The sequence below is a fragment of the Sturnira hondurensis genome, unplaced genomic scaffold, assembly GCF_014824575.4.
Source record: "Sturnira hondurensis isolate 20B ecotype Veracruz unplaced genomic scaffold, ASM1482457v3 Scaffold0015056, whole genome shotgun sequence".
NCBI classification, from domain to species: domain Eukaryota; kingdom Metazoa; phylum Chordata; class Mammalia; order Chiroptera; family Phyllostomidae; genus Sturnira; species Sturnira hondurensis.
Window position 1 is genome coordinate 2,323,004 of NW_028087687.1, and position 22,359 is coordinate 2,345,362.

The 22,359-nt window shown below is 39.5% G+C and overlaps 1 protein-coding gene across 4 annotated transcripts in view; it reads left to right on the forward strand.

Moving 5' to 3' along the window:
• PDS5A (PDS5 cohesin associated factor A) overlaps nt 1–22,359 on the forward strand; it is a 129,831-nt gene that overhangs the window by 99,907 nt on the left and 7,565 nt on the right. For 3 of the 4 annotated variants that reach the window (XM_037064301.1, XM_037064303.1, XM_037064302.1), the window contains exons 27-32: nt 2,606–2,738; nt 4,101–4,220; nt 7,059–7,121; nt 7,712–7,857; nt 9,079–9,187; nt 19,054–19,406. In XM_037064301.1, coding sequence (XP_036920196.1) covers nt 2,606–2,738; nt 4,101–4,220; nt 7,059–7,121; nt 7,712–7,857; nt 9,079–9,187; nt 19,054–19,406 — 924 coding nt within the window. Of the gene's footprint in view, nt 1–2,605; nt 2,739–4,100; nt 4,221–7,058; nt 7,122–7,711; nt 7,858–9,078; nt 9,188–19,053; nt 19,411–22,359 lie in introns of those variants that run through there. The other variant, XM_037064304.1, reaches the window with a different exon arrangement.

Here is a 22,359-nt window from a genome sequence, read left to right on the forward strand (position 1 = left end):
TCCCAATGTGTGGTCGTCAGTCAGCCACCCTGTGTGGTTTTTGATGAGGAAATTGTTCTATATGTGGCAGTAGACTCTTGTGTCCATGGGAAGAGGTGAATTCAAAACCTTCTGATGTCGCTCTCTTGAACCAGAGCAAGTTTTCTGTTTTTGTTTTTAATTGATCTCTCTGGTTTTTCTCTCCATTATTAGAAATAGGCTATTGAGCTGATTATTATGTTAGCACTACCTGTTTATCTCTTTAATGCTGTCAATTTTTGCTTCAAAGATTGTGGAGCTCTGTTGTTAGGTTCATATTTATTTGTAATAGTTGCAGCTTCTTGCTGGATTGAACCTTTTTTGATATAGTCCTTCTGGGCCTCTTGTAATCTTTTTTTTTACTCTAAATTCATTTTCTCTAATAATAAAATAGACGCTAGTTTCTTTTTGTTACTATTGTCATGAAATATACTTTTCTATCCTTTTACATCCTTATATTGTAAAGTGAGTTTCTTGTAGAAAACCTGTAGCATGGTTTTTTTTTTCTTTTTCTTAATTCATTCTGATCTCTGCTTTTTAATTGAGAGATTTAATTTATTTTCATTTAAAAGTATTTACTGATAGAGGGCCCAGAGGCATATGAAAAGATGTTCAGCATCACTAGCCATCAGAGAGATGCAAATTAAAACCACAATGAGATACCACTTCACACCAGTCAGAATGGGCAACATAAACAAATCAACAAATAAGTGTTGGAGAGGATGTGGAGAAAAGGGAATCCTAGTGCACTACTGATGGGAATGCAGACTGGTGCAGCCACTGTGGAAAACAGTATGGAATTTCCTCAGAAAACTAAAAATGGATCTGCATTTTAACCCAGCAATTCCACTGCTGGGATTATATTCTAAGAGCCCTGAAACACCTATCCAAAAGAACCTATGCACCCCAATGTTCATAGCAGCACAATTTACAATAGCCAAGTGCTGGAAGCAATTTAGGTGCCCATCAGTAAATTAATGGATAAAAAAACTATGGTCCATTTACACAATGGAATTCTATGCAGTAGAGAGAAAGAAGGGACTTCTGCCCTTTGCAACATGGATGGAACTGGAGAGCATTATGCTAAGTGAAATAAGCCAGGCAGTGAGGGACAAATACCATATGATCTCACCTTTAACTGGAATCTAATCAACAAAAGAAAAAAACAAGCAAAATATAACCAGAATCATTGAAATTAAGAACAATCTGACACTAACCAGAGGGGAGGTGGGAGGGGATAATGGGGGGAGGAGGATTTTCAGGAACAACTATACATGGACAGAAACCAAGGCGGGGGTGGTGTTTGGCTGGTGTAGGGGGGTTAGGGGGTAAATGCAGACAACTGTAATTGAACAATAATAAAATAATTAATAAATATAAGTATTTCCTGATAAAGGAAGGATTTACTTCTGCCAAGTAACTTTGTTTTCTCTGTATCTTATGTATCTTTTGTTATTTAGTGATTCCAATTAACATCTTAAACTTGTAACAACCAAGTTTTGACTAATAGCAACTTAGTTTCAATAGTATACAAACAGTGTGCTCCTGTGTGTCTCTTTCCCATGCCCTTTATATTATTATTGTTATAAATTAAATCTTTACATTGTTTCCATTTATAGAGATAATTCTTTTATACATTTGCCTTTGAAATCATATATTTAAAAAAGCTACAAGTCAAAAGTATAATAATGCTGCCTTTTACATTTACCTACATTGTCACCTTCCCCTGTGTTCTTTATTTCTTCCTATGACTTCAAGTTACGTCTAGTGTCCCTTCACTGCATCCTGACGGACTCAGATTTAGTGTTTCTTGTAAGACAGGTCTGCTAAAAACAAACTCCATTAACCTAATGCTAAATTTCTCCCTTGCAGTAGTTTCTTAAACCTTACATAGAATCTAGACAAAGAAGTACACGTAGACTATCATCAAGTGATTTGTTCCCTGTTGATGCAGTAAAGCAGTGGTGCCATGGCTGCCTGGGAATAATCTGGGGAACTTACTAAAAACGGGCCTTGCCCTGGGTTTGTCAGCTTAGTCCCCCAAGTGACTCTGGTGTTCATCCTGATTCAGCACTCACTTTTACTTTGAAATCCAGGTGTCTCCTTCAGATTCTTGATGAAATGAGTGTACGGTAACAAGTGGAAAATAGCAAAAATGGTTTGAGATGTGACCACTTAGCTGAGTGACTCGTTACTATGCACATCGGCCTCATAGCATATAGAGTTCAGTTATGACACAGAAGAATTGCATACTTATCCTGGTTTGCTCATCATTGCCAGGCACTAATACATGTGAAGTTGCCTAAGTGTTTGTTGAATATCTATAGAATGAGTTTTTGTGCCTCATGAGATTATCAGATTTTTTCATATTAAGCTATGTTTTCATTGTGTTTAATATTTTGTGATTTAACTTTCCATTGAACTGCATATTATTAACAGGCTATTTCTACTAATGATTAGGATTTTCTTTATATTTTACTCTCATTATATGCAAGCAGCAGAACTTCCCAATAAGATATTAATCCATTTAAGCACAAATACCTACATTTAGTTTCTTTAATAGGTGAATAATATGTTTACCATTTAGGTGCCTATGGTTCATGCTTGAAGTTTTAATGACAAAGAATGAAAACAATAGCCATGCCTTTATGAAGAAGATGGCAGAAAACATCAAGTTAACAAAAGACGCCCAGTCTCCAGATGAATCCAAGACAAACGAAGTAAGATATATCAGGCCATGTTATAGGAAAAAATATTATGGTCCTTGTCCCAATTGTTTTTTCTAGTGTATGCTATATTAGATTATAGAATGTTTATACAAATATATATTTATAGTCAGTTTTTTAAAAAGATTTTTTAAATTTATTTATCTTTAGAGGGGAAGGGAAGGAGAGAGGGAGAGAAATGACAATGTATGGTTGCCTCTCGTGGGTCCCCTCCTGGGAACCGGCCTGCAACCCAGGCATGTGCCCTGACTGGGAATCGAACCATGACCGTCTGGTTCACCGGCCCGCACTCAATCCACTATAGTCAGTTTTTATTGGATTTCATTACAGTTGAATTCTGTTATTTGAGAACTGTTTATTACTCTGAAAAAGATATTATAAAACTTCTATAGAGCAGCCCTGGCTGGTCGGCTCAGTGGATTGAGCACTGGCCTGCGAACCAAAGGGTCGCTGGTTCAATTCCCAGTCAGGGCACATGCCTGGGTTGCAGGCCAGGTCTCCAGTAGGGGGCATTCGAGAGGCAACCACACATTGATGTTTCTCTGCCTCACTTTCTCCCTTCCTTCCCCCTCTAAAAATAAATAATTGAAAGTACAAAATTCTACAGAGCAAAGGGATAAGAATTAATAAAATTACAACAGTGCTATCTTACAAACTTTCAGTAAGAGTTACAGACAAGAAAGTATTCTTTTAGTATGTTTTCTTTGGTTTAGTTTGGTTTGTGTGCTATATTTTCTAATGTTATTTATTTATTTTTTTAGAGGGGAAAGAGAGAGGGAGAGAAACATCAATGTGCAAGAGATACATTGATCAGTTGCCTCTTGCACACCCCCAGCCAGAGACCTGGCTTGCAACCCAGGCATGTCCCCTGACTGGGAATCGAACCAATGACTTTTTGGTTCAGAGGCTGGCGCTCAATCCACTGAGCCACACCAACCAGGGCAAAGACTTTTATTTATTTATTTTTAGAGAGGGGAAGGGAGGGAGAAAGAGAGGAGAGGAACATTGAAGTGCATGCAGCCAGGGATCTGGCCTGCAACCCAGGCATGTGCCCTAAAGGGAATCAAACCTGCAACCTTTTAGCTCACAGTCCAGACCTCAATCCACTGAGCCACTGTTTGCTGTTTTTAATGCATCCTTGGCATTCATGTTAAATTAAAGGGTTTGTTTGTTTGTTCATTTGTTTGTTTGCCAGGAGGCTACATAAGAATAAATGTCAAATACAAATGTGAAATATTCAAGGAATAAATAACCACACATTCCTCTTTTGATTCTATTTTATGCTTTGGGTAAAATTGGTTCTTAGAATTATTTTGCACTACTAAAAGCTATATATGATCTTTTTTTCCTCCCTAGAAACTTTACACAGTATGTGATGTGGCCCTGTGTGTTATAAACAGTAAAAGTGCTTTGTGCAATGCTGATTCACCAAAGGAGCCAGTCCTTCCGATGAAATTTTTTACACAACCTGAAAAGGTAATTTTGTTTTTCCTCATTTTTCTACCACACAAAGTGATTTAATTTTCAATTACTATCACCCCTAGTGGCAAATATTGGATTGTCTTAACAATAAAGTAAAAAATACCTCTGTGAGTTTACAAAGAAATGGGAGGGTGTCTTCCAAAGCCCTGAACAACATTCTTCTCATTTTACAGAGTAGGAGAGTACAAACCAAGCGTGGTGATGGTGTTAAGTTAGCTGTTCCCTCTGGATAGATGTAGTATGTAGTGTGTGACACACTGTGAATGTATATAGATACACACGTACACACACACTATATGTATGTGTGTGTGTGTATGTGTGTATATATACACACACACACATATATATGAAATGAACATTTAGAATTAATGGAATTGGTATTGATAATGGATAGACCTGGGTTCTAATCAACCAGGTCTAACTTGAGAGACTTCAGACATTAACTTTTCTAAGCTTCAGTTTCTTCACCTATGAAATGCAGATCATACTAATACCTGTGAGTGACTACTAGTATGATGGTGATAACTAGCTAGGTTTATAAGTTTGTCACATAGTAAGCATTCAATAAATTATATTAGTAATTAATACATAGTACATTTATTCTGCTATCAGCAAAATTTAGTTTTTCAGCCAATTGAAGCTCATTTAAGTTTCTCCATCTATTTTTTTAATTAGTCATATCAAGGAGAAAAAGAATATTGAGTAGTTAATATTTTTCTTTTGACTATTTCCTTTAATAATAATGATTTACTGTTACCAACTTTTTAAACTTTTTTTTTTTTTAAAGATTTTATTTATTTATTTATCTTTAGAGGGGAAGGAGAGAGGGAGAGAAACATCAATGTATGGTTGCCTTTTGTGCGTCCCCTGCTGGTAGTTAGCCTGCAAGGAACCTGCCTGCAACCCAGGCATGTGCCCTGGGGACTGGGAATCGAACCACGATCGTCTGGTTCGCAGGCCCGCGCTCAATCCACTGAGCTACGCCAGCCAGGGCAACTTTTTAAACTTTTAAAAAATCCTTTATTTCCTGCTTTAAGGTGATATATTTTAAAGTTTAACTTGACTGTGCTTTGTTTAAAAGTCAGAATTCTCAGTATTTTCTACATTTTTAAACCTGAAGATGTACCTCAGAGGACACCCCCCCACACAGTATTTTACAGAGGAATGAAGCGCCAAAAAACAGAGCTTCCTGCGTCGAATGCCCTCCTTTGTCAGTTTTAGTCAGATTCAGTATTTAATTATTTAGATCTTTAAGTATTTTGTATTTGTCATTCACTATGCCAGGTTTTTGTAGGAATTATACAGATCACAAAGTTATTTGCCCTAAATTGGATTTACTTATCTTTACAAATATTCTTAAGTGAGCTCCTGAGTGTGACTCCTGTTACTGGTAACCCAGCACTCCCATGGCTGGGGCAGCATGTACCCAGTAGTGCTGGGTATAGTAGTCGTCCCACTCTCAAGATGAAAACTATTTTATCACTACACATAATTGTAATAGTTTTTTTATTGGATGTTTGAAAGTTAGACATTCTTAGCCTTCTTAAGAATAACTTAGGATTTTTCTGCTTTCATTGAGCAACTTTCCTCATTTCCTTTTCTATTCTCATCTAGTATAAATTGAAACACTAGAAAACTAGGCATATTAAGCTAGTGAGCCTAGCAAGACTAGAGTGTATCTTCGTGAATAAAATAAAAGAACTCTGGCCCTGGCTGGTGTAGCTCAGTGGATTGAGCACGGGCCTGCGAACCAGAGGATCGTGGTTCGATTCCCAGTCAGGGCACATGCCTGGGTTGCAGGCCAGTTCCCGGCAGGGGACACATGATACATTGTGTGTCCTTGGCAGAGGCAACCATACATTGATATTTCTCTCCCTCTCTCCTTCCCTTCCCCTCTAAAGATAAATAAATAAAATATTTAAAAAAGAAATAAAAGAACTCTGGTGCCCAGGCTTTGTAACATTTATTTTAGCTACATAAAAGCCTTTGTGCAAAAGAAAAGAAAAAAAGATACATCTTTGCCTAGAACACATGCCAAAAGTGTTATTTCTTTATGGGCACATTTGAATCTCCTGTTCTTTTCCTGTAACACTAGTGTGAAGGTAAACATAGTAAAAGAAAGTTACTTTCTTGATTGTAGTAAATCATTTTGTTTCCAAGACAAAATTGTGGTATATTTGTATGCTGTTCCGAGGATATTTAACAGAAGCATCAAAGGATCCAATCAACTTTTTAAATTAATTTTTTCTGTTTGTTGATTTTTAGAAAGAGAGAAACATCAGTTTGTCACTCCACTTATTTATGCATTCATTAATTGATTCTTGTATGTGCCCTTACCCGGGACTGAACCCACAACCTTGGTGTGTCAGAATGACACTCTCACCAACTGAGCTACCTGGCCAGGGCTGAACGCTTAAGTTTTCTATAAATGTAACTTTTAAGAAAGTATCTTCAGTGTCTACATTTGGTTTAATTCATTCAGCAACTGGTCAATACCACAGCTACCAAAGAACATTATAATTCACTTAATTATATTTTGGCTGTGTATTTCTTTTATGATTTGGACAAAATCAAAATATGAAAAAAATGTTTTATTTTAGAAATCCAATGTGCTATCCATTGCGCTACGGAGCCACCTAAAATGTGCTTTATTTTAAATGTGATTTAAGTAATTTATCTGACATGTGCCTAAGTCTGATGTACCATTGATTTAACTATAAAGCTAGACTTAGGATATGGTTCATTAAATATGCTTTGATTACCTGATTAATATGTAAGCACAAATGTAATAAAAATACATATGTTCCCTTTGTTTTTTATTTGTTTTGACAGGACTTCTGTAATGATAAGAGTTACATTTCAGAAGAGACCAGAGTACTTCTGTTAACAGGAAAGGTACTGTGTACTAGATAATGTGAGGGTCTTGGTTTCCTGTGTGTATTACTGGTGATTTTCTTAGAAATAACCATTAACTGTCCCTAGACTTTCTAGTTCCTGGTTCTTAGGGATCATGTTGTGGATTGTATATCATCTAAAGCATATGTTCTCTCGGGCTTTTCTGTTTGTTTGTTTTTAAAGTATTAATCAATTCGACAAGCTATACTCTAGAAAAGTACTAATATGACACCTGAAAAAGGAAATTTAATTTTTGATTAACACTATCTGAACTATTCCTATGTATGTATATGCAATAGTTTATTTGTAATAAGTTTTGTCTTATTATATTCACTGTGTTTGAGGGACACTTATTTTGATTGAGCAATAAGAAATAATTAAATATTGCCTAGTATTAAGTAGAGGTAATGCTTATGTATTCAGATAAACACAGTTTTACTGAATTATCATTTTTAACAAATTTAGGGTTAACTTTTGAAAGTAGCAATAATTTCTTGGCTTAAGGAAAACAATATTTCTTGCATGTGCCTAAATGTATATGTGTTCTTTTCAGTAAGGTATAGAATAACATGCATATGTGTAATTTTTAGCCAAAACCTGCTGGAGTACTGGGTGCGGTAAACAAGCCTTTATCGGCCACAGGAAGGAAACCATATGTTAGGAGCACTGGAGCTGAGACTGGAAGCAATATTAATGTAAATTCAGAACTGAACCCTGCGACCGGAAATCGATCACGGTAATTCTTCTCTCCAGTTGTTTTTGTTACTGTCACTCACTACTCAGTATCACAAAAATAGACATTAGGAAATGTTTTGATACAGAATAGCCATGCTGGATTTTGGTGTAAGTAATTTACATCATAAGTTATGATGTAAATTGAAAGTGTACTATAGCACTCTAAGTGTTTAGAAAAGTTAAATTTTTATAAGACTAGTTTTGTTAGTGTAATGAGGATTTATAACTGATTTTATTGTTACCCATGAAATTTAATGTTATTTTTTTTTTAAGATTTTATTTATTTATTTTTAGAGAAAGGGGAAGGGAAGGAGAGAGGGAAAGAAACATCGATGTGTGGTTGCCTCTCACACACCCCCTACTGGGAACTGGCCCACAACCCAGGCATGTGCCCTGACTGGGAACTGAACCTACAACCCTTTGGTTTGCAGGCCTGCACTCAATCCACTGAGCTACATCAGCCAGGGACCATGAAATTTTAAGAATAAACTCAACTGGTCATGTTTTAAACACATTCTAAACAGGAGAACGAACCCCAAAATACAGAATATTAATGTGAAATCTGTGGTTTATAGAGATGGTGGGGCTCAGTCACCTCCCCTGTCGATTCTTGTAGTCCCTGCCTTTGCAGAGTGTTAAGAACAGACTGGAGACAACTATACTATAATCTATCGTTGCATTTTTGTTTTGTTTTAGAGTTTTTCACCTCCAAGGGGTAGGCTTAGAATAGTTGTGTTATTTTGTTTCTTGACAACTAATCTTTCTCTCAGATGGTTTTAGCTAGCTATTTTTATTTTATATTAGTAAGGTCACATGGAAATCAATAACACAATATAGCCCTACCTAGCTGGTGTGGCTCAGCAGATTGAGTGCCAGCCTGTGAACCAAAAAGTCATCAGTTTGATTCCCAGTCCCGGCACATGCCTGGGTTGTGGCCAGGTCTCAGTGTGGGGCCTGTGAGAGGCAACTGATCAGTGTTTCACTCGCACATCAATGTTTCTCTCTCTTATTCTCCTTCCCTTCCCCTTTCTAATAAATAAAATCTTTTAAAGCAAATAACAGAATATAATAGACCAGTGGCCTGTAACCACTGATCTGAATCTTGCCAACATTACTCCTTCTAAACCAGCCTGAGGCTCTTATTTCTTTACTGGTAACAGTGAGAGAACAAACATTCTGTTCATGTAGTGACATGAAGAAGTGGCTTATTTTTCTTCAACAGGGAACAGAGTTCAGAGGCAGCAGAAACTGGAGTTAGTGAAAATGAAGAGAACCCTGTGAGAATTATTTCTGTCACACCTGTAAAGAATATTGACCCAGTAAAGAATAAGGTAAATTTTTAAAGTTTAACGAATGGATTTCTCCTGTGAAGGTTCTTATTACAAATTTCGTAGTAGTGGTGGGAACCCCACAGTAAAGGTTAATGTCGACTACACACGGCGGGGGGGTGGGGGGGTGGGCGGGTGTGTGTGTGTGTGTGTGTGTGTGTGTGTGTGTGTGTGCCGCCCCTTGCTATATTGAGTGTGCTTTCACTGTCCAGAATGACTCTGCCCACATCGACTCACCTCGTTATACGCGAGTTTATGCCGTCACTCATCCGGTAGCCCTCTCCCATGCTACTTCTCCTAACTCCTTGAAAGAGCAGGATTTGAGTTTTTGAGATCTTACTTTCAAAAACTTACTCCTGCCAGAGTCAGCACTGTTTTGTTTGTGTGGTATTTATAAAAGTTTGTGAATTAACCTTTTTAAATGTGTTTGAGCTTTTGCTTATAGCTCCATTCTTTGTTGTTGACCTTTTAACTATGACATCCAATTTTGTTAACAATTTTTTGGTAGGATCGAAAGGAGTAGAACATTGGTAGGAGCATCAGACAAGCCTGAGTCTGAATCCTGGCTCTGCTGCTTGCTGGCTGTGTGTACTTGGGCAGATTGCTTGGCTTCTAAGCTTCTATTCACCTGTAGGATGAAACTGATAGTGTTCCTCAGTAGGAATGGCATGAAGATACCATCGTCTCTTCACACAGAATTTTTATATTCTTGACATACTTACCTTCGTATTGCCCAGCGTATATTTATCGTATTCATCAACTGTTTCGGATTACCTTTTGGGACATGAAATATAGGACTATACATTTATCCCACAGTAGCTGAACTTTTTCTCTCCACATTCATTATCTGAACTCAAACTGAATAGATAAGAATCCTTTTTTATTTTAATTTTTCCATTTAGCATTGATATTTAAAAATATTTTATATTAGTTTCAGGTGTACAGCATAGTGGTTGGACATTTTTATAATTTACAAAGTGACCCCCCCGCCAAGGATACATTTTAGATGAGTCTCATTATCCAAAATCTTGCTGTTTGCTGTACAACATTCACTGTGTCAGCAGATTTAGCTGACAAGAAACCTTTCCCTGTCTGTACTCTTGGGACTCAGAAACCTATAGATTTGGGTATCGTTGGATCCTTGTACAGAATTAAACAGTCTTGATGTAAACAAGTTTAGATGTAAAAATGAATGTTGCTAGTCATTCAGTGAAACATTACTTATAATACATTTTTAGAGATGATACAGTGATGTATTTATCTTGTCAAACAGCTATCCACAAGCAGTGCTGCCAGTGCCGTCCTTTAGGTGCCTTCTTTTTCTTGGCGCCGGTAACTGGCCACCGGGCTTCCTCCTCGTGTGGCTTGTCCGCTTGTTCTTCACCGTGTGCACATGTACGCGATGCTCATAGAATGTCTGAATATGACCATGTGACTTTTAATGCAGCCCTTGTTCTCTTAAACAGCCTAATCTGCTTGTTCATTTTTTTCCACAGTCTTATTTTCACTTATTTAATGTGTGTATACACATATTTCCTTTCCCCCTTTTTGCCACTATAATGTGACATTAACTATATGCTTGTGGTTTTATTTTTGTGGTCTAGGTTCCTAGTGGTGGGGTTACAGGGCCAAAAGGTAAATGTTAGGGTTTAGATATTTTCATATTGCTTTCATGAAAAATTGGAGCACTTAACATTTCTACCAGCAGAGTATGTGAGTACTTTTCTCTCTGCACGTCCACCAAGAACAGGTTTTATAGTTACTCTGATTTTTATTTTTTTAGTCTCAAGTATCAAAACTAGTACCCTACTGTTTTAATTTTTATTTCCCTCACTACTCGGATTTTTACTGACCACTTAGATGTGCTCTTGTGTGACTTGCCTGTTCATATTTGTTCATTTTTAAATTATCTTTTTCTTGACTAAACCTCTGATGCTGTAGTAGTTTTACCATGTTGTTAACATTCTGCTCCCTTCTAACCCGGTCACCGTGTAGCAGCCAATTTGATCGTTTTAAAATGTAATTTGTAATTTGGACTATGTTTGTCTTCGATTTAAAGCCTTCAATTTTGTAAAGTGCTAACGTTCATTGGCACTTTAAAAATTTTGGTTTCTTCATGTGTTCTGTGAGGCGTTCATGATCCAACCCGTGTCTGCCTCTCTGACCCCCCTGCCACTTCCCTCCGTGACTCCTGGTGGAGCAAGACCTTACATTTTCCAGCTCTTTCCCTCTCCGGGTCCTTTTGTGCTGCCTCTTGCCTCTGTCTGGAATACTTCACTTTGTATGTGATGAGTCCTACCGTGANTCTGTGAGGCGTTCATGATCCAGCCCGTGTCTGCCTCTCTGACCCCCCTGCCACTTCCCTCCGTGACTCCTGGTGGAGCAAGACCTTACATTTTCCAGCTCTTTCCCTCTCCGGGTCCTTTTGTGCTGCCTCTTGCCTCTGTCTGGAATACTTCACTTTTTTGTGATGAGTCCTACCGTGATGTTACTTAAATGACTCCCCAAAAGAAATTGGTATTTCTTCTGATTTCTTTCAGAATGCACTGTTCTTTAATCTCTTCACAGTTGTGATTTATACTTAAATACTTGTTTGCTTTCTTAAGAACCCTAGTCATCTACCATGCTCTAGCTACATGAGAATAAGAACATTATCAATTTTGATCCCCAATCTAAATCCAGCAGCCACTGCACCTGTAACAGGCATTCAGTTCAAGGAATGGTTCCTCTTTGGATTTAATACTTGGTAGTTTCACCGATCCATCTTGTTCTGCCCAAAATCAGTGTTTTTCCCCAGGGTGAGTTTGCATATCTGTTCTCTGATCCATTGTATATTGTTTCCCAGTTTAATTAATGTGGACCACCATCTTGTTTCTCATGTTACGCATTCTATTAAAATGTGGATTAACATTGGAGCAAACCCTAAAGTGAAACACTGATGTGGGCTTTTCTTATTTAAATTACTTCTCTTATGAATTTTCATTTACCTAAATTTTCTTGAAACATAATTTATAATATTTTTAAATCATATTAGTTTCAGGTGTACACCCCAGTGAGTATACATTATATAATTTACTAAGTGATCATCTCAATAGATGTTGTACCCATTTGACACCATACAGTTATTAGAATATTATTGACTGTATTTCTTATGCTGTACTTTACATTCTATGACTATTTTGTAACTACCAATTGTATTTCTTAATCTCTTCACCTTTTTCACACTACCCTCCACCCTACTCCCATCTAGGAACTATGAAAATATTCTCTAAGTCTGTTTCTGCTTGTTTACTTTGTTTTTTTATATTCAATTGTTTTTTTAATATATTTTATTGATTATACCATTACAGTTGTTCTATTCCCCCCCCTTCAATCCCTTCCACCCGCACACTCCCTCCCCCACCATTCTGCCCCCCTTAGTTTATAACCACGTGTCTCAACTTCTTTGGATTCTATATTTCCCCCACTATTCTCACCCTCCCCCCTATCTATTTTCTACCTACCATCTATGCTATTTTCTGTGCCTTCTCCCCCCTTCTCCTCCTCCCATCCCCCTGTTTCTAACCCTCCATGTGTTCTTCATTTCTATGGTTCCACTCCTGATCTAGCTGTCCTCTTGGTTTGCTTTTGTTTTAGGTGTGGTTGTTAATAACTGTGTGTTTGCTGTCCTTTCACTGTTCATATTTTTCATCTTCTTTTTCTTATATAAGTCCCTTTAGCATTTCATATAATAAGGGCTTGGTGATGATGAACTCCTTGAACTTGACCTTATCTGAGAAGCACTTTATCTGTCCTTCCATTCTAAATGAAAGTTTTGCTGGATAAAGCAATCTTGGCTGTAGGTCTTTGGATTTCATGACTTGGAATACTTCTTTCCAGCCCCTTCTTGCCTGTAAGGTCTCTTTTGAGAAATCCGCTGACAGTCTGATGGGTACTCCTTTGTAGGTGACTGTCCCCTTATCCCTTGATGCTTCTAGGATTCTCTCCTTCATTTTGGTCTTGGCTAATGTAATTATGATGTGCCTTGGTGTGTTCCTTCTTGGGTCCAACTTCTTTGGCACTCTCTGAGCTTCCTGGATTTCCTGGAAGTCTATTTCCTTTGCCAGACTGGGGAAGTTCTCCTTTATTATTTGTTCAAATATGTTTTCCACTCGTGGCTGTTTCTTTCCCCCTTCTGGTACCCCTATAATTCGGATGTTGGAACGTTTAAAGATGTCCTGGAGGTTCCTAAGCCTCTCCTCATTTTTTTGAATTCTCATTTCTTCATTCCTTTCTGGTGGGATGTTTTGTTCTTCCTTCTGGTCCATTCCATTGATTTGAGTCCCCGTTTCCTTTCCATCACTATTGGTTTCCTGTGCATCTCCCTTCATTTCAATTAGTTTAGCCTTCATATATTCCTCTAATTTGTGACTTTGTTCCTCTAATTTGTGACTATAATCTACCAGTTCTGTGAGCATCCTGATAAATAGTGTCCTGAATTGTGCTTCTGAGAGGCTGGCAGTTTCTTGGTCGCTGAGAGTTATTGGCTCTTGGACTTTGAGTTCTTCTTGTGCTATCTTTTGGGCTCTTCATGCCTGTCCCATAGCAGGATCAGAGCCCTAAAATGTTCACTAGAACAGGGCAACTAAGTCACTGGGTTGTGACGTTGTATGTGGGGGCGGGGTCAAAGAGGGACTATGGCATCCCGTCCGCCGCCTGCCGCCACGGCCCTCACCGGTGCCGCAGTTGTTGCCGTCAGTCACCGGGCCCACACGTTTCTTCCCACTGCTCGCGAGTGTGCCACCGCCGTCAGCCCTCGCCCCCTGGGGCCTGTGTGGTCTGTCTCACTGTGCACGAATATGCGCCCGCGGTCTGCCCCGCACCCCAACTGGTTCTCGTCTGCCTGCGCGCCTGGGTCGGGGGGGGCCTGTCCTGCCCGACCCTGCTCGCTGCTGGCTCCGCCCCTCTTACCGTCCCCATTGAAGGTTAGATGTAGTCGGACTTCTGTATAATTCAATTTTCTGTCCTTTGGTTGTGTCTTTGTTTCTCCAAACCTTTGTTGTATTCAAACTTGGTTGTGGGAGAAGGCACAGTGTTTCCACCTATGCCTCCATCTTGGCGGAAGTCCCCTATATTCAATTGTTGATAGGTATGTATTTATTACCATTTAATTGTTCATAATTTTTTATCTTTTTCCCCCTTCTTAAAGAAGACTCTTGCGCTGGCTGACATAGCTCAGTGGATTGAGCACAGGCCTATGAAGCAAAAGGTCGCTGGTTTGATTCCCAGTCAGGGCACATGCCTGGGTTACAAGGCCAGGTCCCAAGTAGGGGACACATGAGAGGCAACCACACCTTCATGTTTCTCTCCCACTCTTTCTCCTTCCCTTCCCTCTCTCTAAAAATAAATAAATAATTTTTTAAAAGACTCTTTAACATTTGCAGTAACACTAGTATGGTGGTGATGAACTCCTTTAGCTTTTTCTAATCTGGGAAGCTTTTCATGTTCTTCTATTTTAAATAGCCCTGATCTGTGTGGCTTTAGTATATTGCGCATTGTTCTGCAAACTGAAAGGTCACCAGTTTGATTTCCAGTCAGGACACATGCTTAGGTTGCTGGCCAGGTCCCCAGTTGGTGGTGGGTGTGCAAGAGGCAACCAGTCAATGTATCTCTCACACATCGATGTTTCTTTCCCCCTCCCTACCCCACTTTCTAAAAAAATTAATAAAATCTAAATTATAGCTTTGCTGGGTAGAGTAATCTTGGTTGTAGGTCCTTGCTTTTCATCACTTTGAGTGTTTCTTGACACTCCCTTTTGGCCTTCCAAGTTTCTGTTGAGATACCAGCTGACAGTTTTATGGGAGCTCCTTTGTTGCTTTTAAGATTCTCTCTGTCACTCTGGCTGGTGTGACTCAGTGGAATACGCACCAGCCTGTGTGACTCAGTGGAATATGCACCAAAAGGTCGCCAGTTCAATTCCCAGTCAAGGCACATGCGTGGGTTGCAAGCCACATCCCTGGGTAGGGGTATAGAGGCAACCAATCAATGTTTCTTTCCCTCTCTTTCTCCTTCCCTTCCCCTTCCCCTTGTCTAAAAATAAATTTAAAAAAATATATTCTCTATTTGTCTTTAACCTTTTGCATTTTAATTATAATGTGTCTTTGTGGGCCTCTTTGGATTCATCTTGTTTGAGTTTTTCTGTGCTTTCTGGACTTGTATGTCTATTTCTTTCACCAGGTTAGGGAAGTTTTCCATCATTATTTTTCAAATAGTTTTTCAACTTCTTGCTTTCCCTCTTCTTCCAACACCCCCATGATTTGAGTGTTGGTGTGCTTGAAGGTGTCCCAGAGGGCTCCTTCCACTATCCTTACATTTTTTTATTCTTTTTTCTTTTTGTTAATCTGATTGGGTGTGTTTTGCTTTCTTATATTACAAATCACTGTTTGATTCTCAGTTTAATGTACTCTACTGCTGATTCCCTGTAAATTATTCATTTCAGTTATTCTCCATTTCTGACTGGTCCTTTTTTATGGTTTCCATGTCCTTTGTTATGATGTTGAAGTTCTTCCTAAGTTCATCTACTCTTCTCCTAAGTTCAATGAGCAGCCTTATAACCAGTGTTTTGAACTATGCATCTGATAGATTGGTTGTCTCCATTTTGTTTAGTTCTTTTTCTGGAGTTTTGTTCTGTTCTTTAATTTGTGACATGTTTCTTTGTCCCCTAATTTTAGCAGTCTCCCCCCGTTTGTTTCTATGTATTAGGTAGAGATGCTACATCTCCCAGTTTTGGTAGAGTGACATAATACAGTACATGTTCTGTGGAATCTGGTGGCACAGCCTCCCTATTCATGTGAGCTGGGCACTCTAGATGTCCCAAATCCCCATTTGGACTGTGGGCTGTGGGCTGTGTGCTCCTTCCTGTGGTGTTGAGCCTTGATTGCTGTTGACACTTCAATTGGAGTTATTTAACCCCAGGCCAATCAACTATAAGGACTTGCTGTGACCGCCATGGAAGATCAGCTGTGTAGGCAACCACCCCAAGGAGCAGGACTTCCTTCAGCAGGGCTCTGGTGCCCACTGCGTCTGCCCCTTGAGTGTAGTGCTTTGACATGAACTGAAGCTGTCCAGTTAGTGCACTGGCTCTGGGCCCTCCCACGAGATGCAGACCAATGTCAGCCACCACCTGTGTTCTGGCCAGGGGCCACATAGCAAGAGGGTACAGAGCATACCAAGGCCAGATGCTGCTTGAGAGAGTTTAGGAAAATTTGAAGCAAGAGCTAAAATAAGTCATTATATGGAAAAGCCACTGGAACAAGCTTGGGTAGACCTGACAGTTGGGTAGGGCGGGGCAAACAGTGTTAGCCTGCTTGGTGAAGATTCAGAGCCTGTGGGCTCTGTGGGTGAAGAACTTAGAAAAGGAACAGTGGTTTTTGTCAGCACTTCTGTCTGGGAGGAAGCTGCTCCGCCAGTTCTCACCCTGATGCCAGACACTTTATTTTCTTCCTGTATGTCCCTGGTTCCTTTTGAGCTGCTTCCCCAGCGCTGGAGCTGAGGGAGTGGGTCCAAAAGAGTTTGGGTATTGCAGGCCCTCTAAGAGAAATGCCTAAGACTCAAGAAGCCCACTCCTTCCCTCAGCCAAAATCCCTGGTGGTTTTTACAGCCAGAAGTTATGACTTCTCTTCCTGGCATTGGAACCCTGTGGGGGGATCCCCTTCTTCCTTGGGTTGGGGGTTCTCCACAGCTGAGAGATACCTCCTGACTTTTAACCACTACATGTGGGTGTGGGACCAGCCCATACTTCATTTTTGCCCCTCCTACCAGGCTTGATGTGGCTTCTTCTCTGTAACTTTAGCTGTCGGCCTTCCTATTCAGCTAGATTTCAGGCAGCTCTAGATGGTGGTTGGCCAAAAAGTTCGTTTAGTTTTTTCTTACAGTGGCTCTCGTAAGTTTTTAGTTGTGTTTAGCTTTAATTTTGTTAGACTGTATTGTGACAGCTGCATATCAGAGTGCAGTTTTAAAAAATTATCAAAATTGGTGAATTTTTGTGCAGCCATTTTAATATTGAAGATGGAAGAAAAGAGGTAACATTTTCAGCATGTTATGCTTTATTTCAAAAGAAGTAAAAACACAACTGAAATGCAAAAGAAAGATTTGTGCAGTGTGTGGAGAAAGGTGTCAAAAGTGGTTGGTGAAGGTTCTTGGTACTATTGACATTTTAGCCAAATAATTCTTTGCCCTGGGGCTGCCTTATGCACTGGGAGACGTTTAGCAGCACCTTGGCCTCTACCCACTAGAAGCAAAAAGCAGGAGACAGCTGACATGCTCAAAATATCCAAAGCAGTAAAGTTATTGGTGAGATGAAAAACGTGTCTTTTCATTTATGGTAAAAACTACACAGACTTTTTGGCCAGCCCAGCATTTCTGATGTGGTTGTGAAGGGATGTGAGCCCCACATTTACCTACACTGCCACCTCGACAAGGACCCTCTACAGTATCTCTTCCCTAGTCACTCTAAAAAGATTTTCCAAGGGAAGTGAAGATTAATTTATTAATTAGAAAGATGTATTCTAATTTTTGGATGATGATAGTACTCTTGTTTTCCTTGAATCAATTAATATTTTAGCAATTAAAATTATAATTGGTTCCTAAATATCATTCATATAAAGGACATTTTCATTCTGATAACTATTGTTCCTCCTAAAATCCATTATGTCATATTAAAATGGGATTTATTATTTTGAACATTTAATTATGTATAGTATATATGCTAAACTAGGAGGAGAAAAAATATGCAGAAAAAAAGTAGAATGTTATGCCCTGGCTGGCATAGCGTAGTGGACTGAGCGTGGGCTGCAAACCAGAGGGTCGCCAGTTCAATTCCCAGTCAGGGCACATGCCTGGGTTGTGGACCAGGCCTCCAGTGGGGGCCACATACGTGGAAGGCAACCACACACTGATGTTTCTCTCTCTCTCTCTCTTCTTCCCTTCCCCTTTCTAAAAATAAATAAATGAAGTACTTTTTTAAAAAGTAGAAGGTTAGCCCTAGCTGAGTAGATCAATTGCTTGAAGTGTTGTTCTGTACACCAAAAGGTTGTGGGTTCAATCTCTGGTCAGGGCACATACCTAGGTCGTAGTTTTAATCCGTAGTCAGGGCATGTATGGATTTCAGAGAGAGAGGAAGGGAGAGTCAGAAACATTGATGTGACAGAAAAACATTGATTGGTTGCCTTTCGTACACACCCCAATGGCAATTGAACCCGCAACCTAGGTTTGTGCCTTGATCAGGAATCAAGCCTGGAACCTTTTAGTGTACAGAACAGTGCTCTAACCAAATGGGCCACCCAGCCAGGGTGACTTCCTCGATTGTGTGTGTTCTGCCCATGCATTTTTATTTTTATTTATTTATTTTTAAATGGTGTATTCTGTTTGTGTTGCTGTATGAAGTATGTTAATGATGTAAACTCTTAAGGCATAGATTTTAAATCATAGATTTTAATCACCAATTACAATTTTTTTTAAAGATTTTATTTGTTTATTTATCTTTAGAGAGGAAGGAGAGAGGGAGAGAAACATCAATGTATGGTTGCCTTTTGTGCATCCCCTGCTGGTAGTTAGCCTGCAAGGAACCGGCCTGCAACCCAGGAATGTGCCCTGACTGGTGCCCATGCATTTTTAATAAGCACTTAGTGAGTGCATTATATCTGTCCAGCACTGAGTAAGAGACCATACTCCAGTCCCTGCCCTCAAGGAGCTTACGCTCCTCATGGGCTGCAAGTAGTTAATGAGACACCCTGAATCCCAACTCCTTAAAAATCCATTCAAGATATTTCTAGTACAGAATGTTGATATTTAAGAATTTGTGTTTATAGAATTGTTCTGTGTTCTTTTAGGAGATTAATTCTGATCAGGCTACCCAGGGCAACATCAGCAGTGACCGAGGAAAGAAGAGAACAGTAACAGCAGCTGGTGCAGAGAATATCCAACAAAAAACAGATGAGGAAGTAGATGAATCAGGACCACCCGCCCCTTCAAAGCCCAGGAGAGGACGCCGACCCAAGTCTGAATCTCAGGGCAATGCAACCAAAAATGATGATCTGAGCAAACCTCTTAGCAAGGGAAGAAAGAGAGCCGCCGTCAGTCAGGAAAGCTCTGGGGGTTTGGAAGCAGGTAATGCCAAAGCACCCAAACTGCAAGATGTAGCCAAAAAGGCAGCACCAGCAGAGAGACAAATTGACTTACAAAGGTAATGTACATTGTGCTTTCTGAACCTTTAATTTAGACATTTTGTTTCATGCTTAGTATGTGTCATCACCCCCAACACTCAGGCATTTAGGGGTGAAAACTGCCCTCAGTTTTCCTGAGTAGCTTACAATGGCTTTGGCTTTGGTTCTGTAACTTTCCTTCGGCTACATTTTAATTAGGATATGGTATTTTGACATATATGTTTATTAGCAAGGATACTATAATATTTTGTTTGGTGTCCTTCACATACTTGCATGAGGTTTACTTAAATAAACGGCTACCTTCTGGGTATAAAAATCCCAGAATGAAGGAGGTAGTAGTCTTGACATAAGAACAAGGCGTATTTCTAGTCTTCACTTTCTCTTGTTAGAGTCAGTTTTAATCTAAGTCAGTAGCTTACCTCTGCCCAGCCCTCCCCAGTGAAACAACCTCACGAGCTGTTCATCTTTGATCGTTCCTGGGCTGTAGTTTCAGACTTTCCACAGTGCAGCAGCGGTGCCCCAGTCACAGATCTAGAAGTTGGCTTTTTCCATACGGGCCTGTAATGTGAATTTAGCCCTACCCACCCCTGCCCTTTTTCCTTGTATACCTGCACCTACTCATCCCCCCTGAATTAGATTGTGAGCACCTGGGTTTCTTTTAGGAAAGAGACAGCTTTTATCATCTCAGAACACCCCCACCACCCTGTGTCAGTCTTTTTAGTAGTATAGTGTTGCTGAGGCATGTGTGTTTGTAAGCACATTTTAAAAATAGTCATTTATGGCCCTGGCTAGTGTGGCTCAGTGGACTGAGTGCCAACCTGCTAACCAAAGGGTTGCGGGTTCGATTCCCAGTCAGGGCACATGCCTGGGTTGCAGGCCAGGTCCCTGGTTGGGGGCATGAGAGAGGCAACCACCCACTGATGTTTCTCTCCCTCTCTTTCTCTCTCTAAAAATAAGTAAATAAAATCTTTTAAAAAAAGTCATCTATGAAATTCTGAAGTTTGGATCTATTAAAGTTTCTTATATTTTAAGTATCTCTGACCACGTTTTACAGCATCTCAGTGACAGCACATCCAGGCCCAACCCTGATCTAGTGTTTCTCTTACTTCTAGATTTATAGGCTAAGTGTAGTAATGAACACCAGTAGTAGGTGCAAACTCATTACTTTTCTCCTTAAACCTGGAGCTTTTTAACCTCAGCCTCCTTTTCTTTATCAGTAACACAGTATGATAACACCTCAAAGGATGTCATCCAATTTAAATGGATCAATAAATAAAGTGCCTTGCACAGAAAAAATGGTCAGGAAATTATCATGACCATTGTTCTGAGTTTTAGTTGCTTTACACCTTAATACACTTTTCAGTTACACAAAAGTTGAACATTTTCCTTAGTGATTGCCAGAATTCTCTAGAGATTCTAGAATTCTAGTCATTCCTCACTGACACAAAATAGTACCAGTCATCACACAGAGGCCACCTGAGGCACCTGACCTTACCTCACCTTAGCTGTCCTTCTGCCATTTAAGCAAAATACCCAGGTAACCAGACCCAGTCTCTGAATTAGGATATTATAAAACCCATCCTACTTTTAGCTATACCATATGCCCCCCACATCACTGAACAGACATTAGTCCTGGTGTGGCTCAGTGGACTGAGTGCCAGCCTAAGAACCAAAGGGTTGCTGGTTTGATCGCAGTCAGGGCACAGGCCTGGGTTGCAGGCCAGGTCTCTGATTGGGGGTGGGGGAGCGCATGAGAGTCAACCATGCATTTACGTTTCTCTTTCTTTCTCCCTTTCCCTCTCTAAAAATAAATAAATAAAATCTTTAAAAATATTCTTAAAAAAATAATAATGCCAGAGACTGATTTTAATTAAAAATAGCATTGGGCCTTTTTAAAAACCTTAAAATGTCTTTTTTTAGACTGAAAAGGCACCTTATTAGAAGTCTTAGTGTACCATTTAGTAGATCAATGGGCAGTGTGTTATTTAAAGTACAGAATTCTCCCCCAGTGCTCCCCACCTCCCTCCCATTTCTACCCCCCTTAGTTTTTTTCCATATGTCCTTTATACTAGTTCCTGGGGAGGGTGGGCTGGGATGGGAGTAAAAAACAGAAAACTGTACTTGAACGACAATTAATAAATAAATTTTAGAAATAAAAATTTAAAAAATCTGGAACTTGGAATAAATAGATAAAGTGCGGGATTCTGTGATGGGTTTATTCTGTGTTAAATGGTTAAATAAGTTAAATGGTTAAATAAGATGTTCATGATAACATTAAATTATGTTAATTCAGTAGAATAGTTCCAACATTTGACACATGCAGTTCAGAAACTTCTGATTATATTGTTGACCACTGCTCTGGCTGGTGGCCCAGTTGGTTGGCGCATCGGCCCATACACCAAAAAGACATGGGTTGGATTGCCCATCAGGGCACATAGAGGAGACAATCGGTCAGTGTTTTCCTCTCACATCAGTTTCTCTCTCCCTCCATCCTTCCTCCCCCTCCCTTCCTTTCTTCTTTCCTTCCTTCTTCTCTCTCAAATCAATAAGCATATCCTTGGGTAAGGACTTAAAACAAAATTTTTTTAAGCTGTTGACTACTAATTCATAATTAACACAGCATAAAAGTACTTTCCGGAAATTTCTCCTAAGCCCTCTTTTGTCTTTTCCATTCTCTCCTGAACCTAACATACAACTATGCCCCTGAATTCCAGCACAATTTAGACTTGGAATCCTGATGAACTATTCAGCAAAACCAGAAACTCTGTATTGCTCATAATATCCTCTTGGATAGGACTGAGTGGCTTATAGGCACGTAGTATTGCTCCTGTGCTTCTCATTCACTCTTTTAACCAACCCTTCACTGAGTGCCAGGCACTGTGCTAGGTGTTGGCAATACAAAATTATTCAAAATGGATATGTTCTTGCTGGATATCTTGTTGGCAATACAAAGTTATTAAAAAATGGATATGT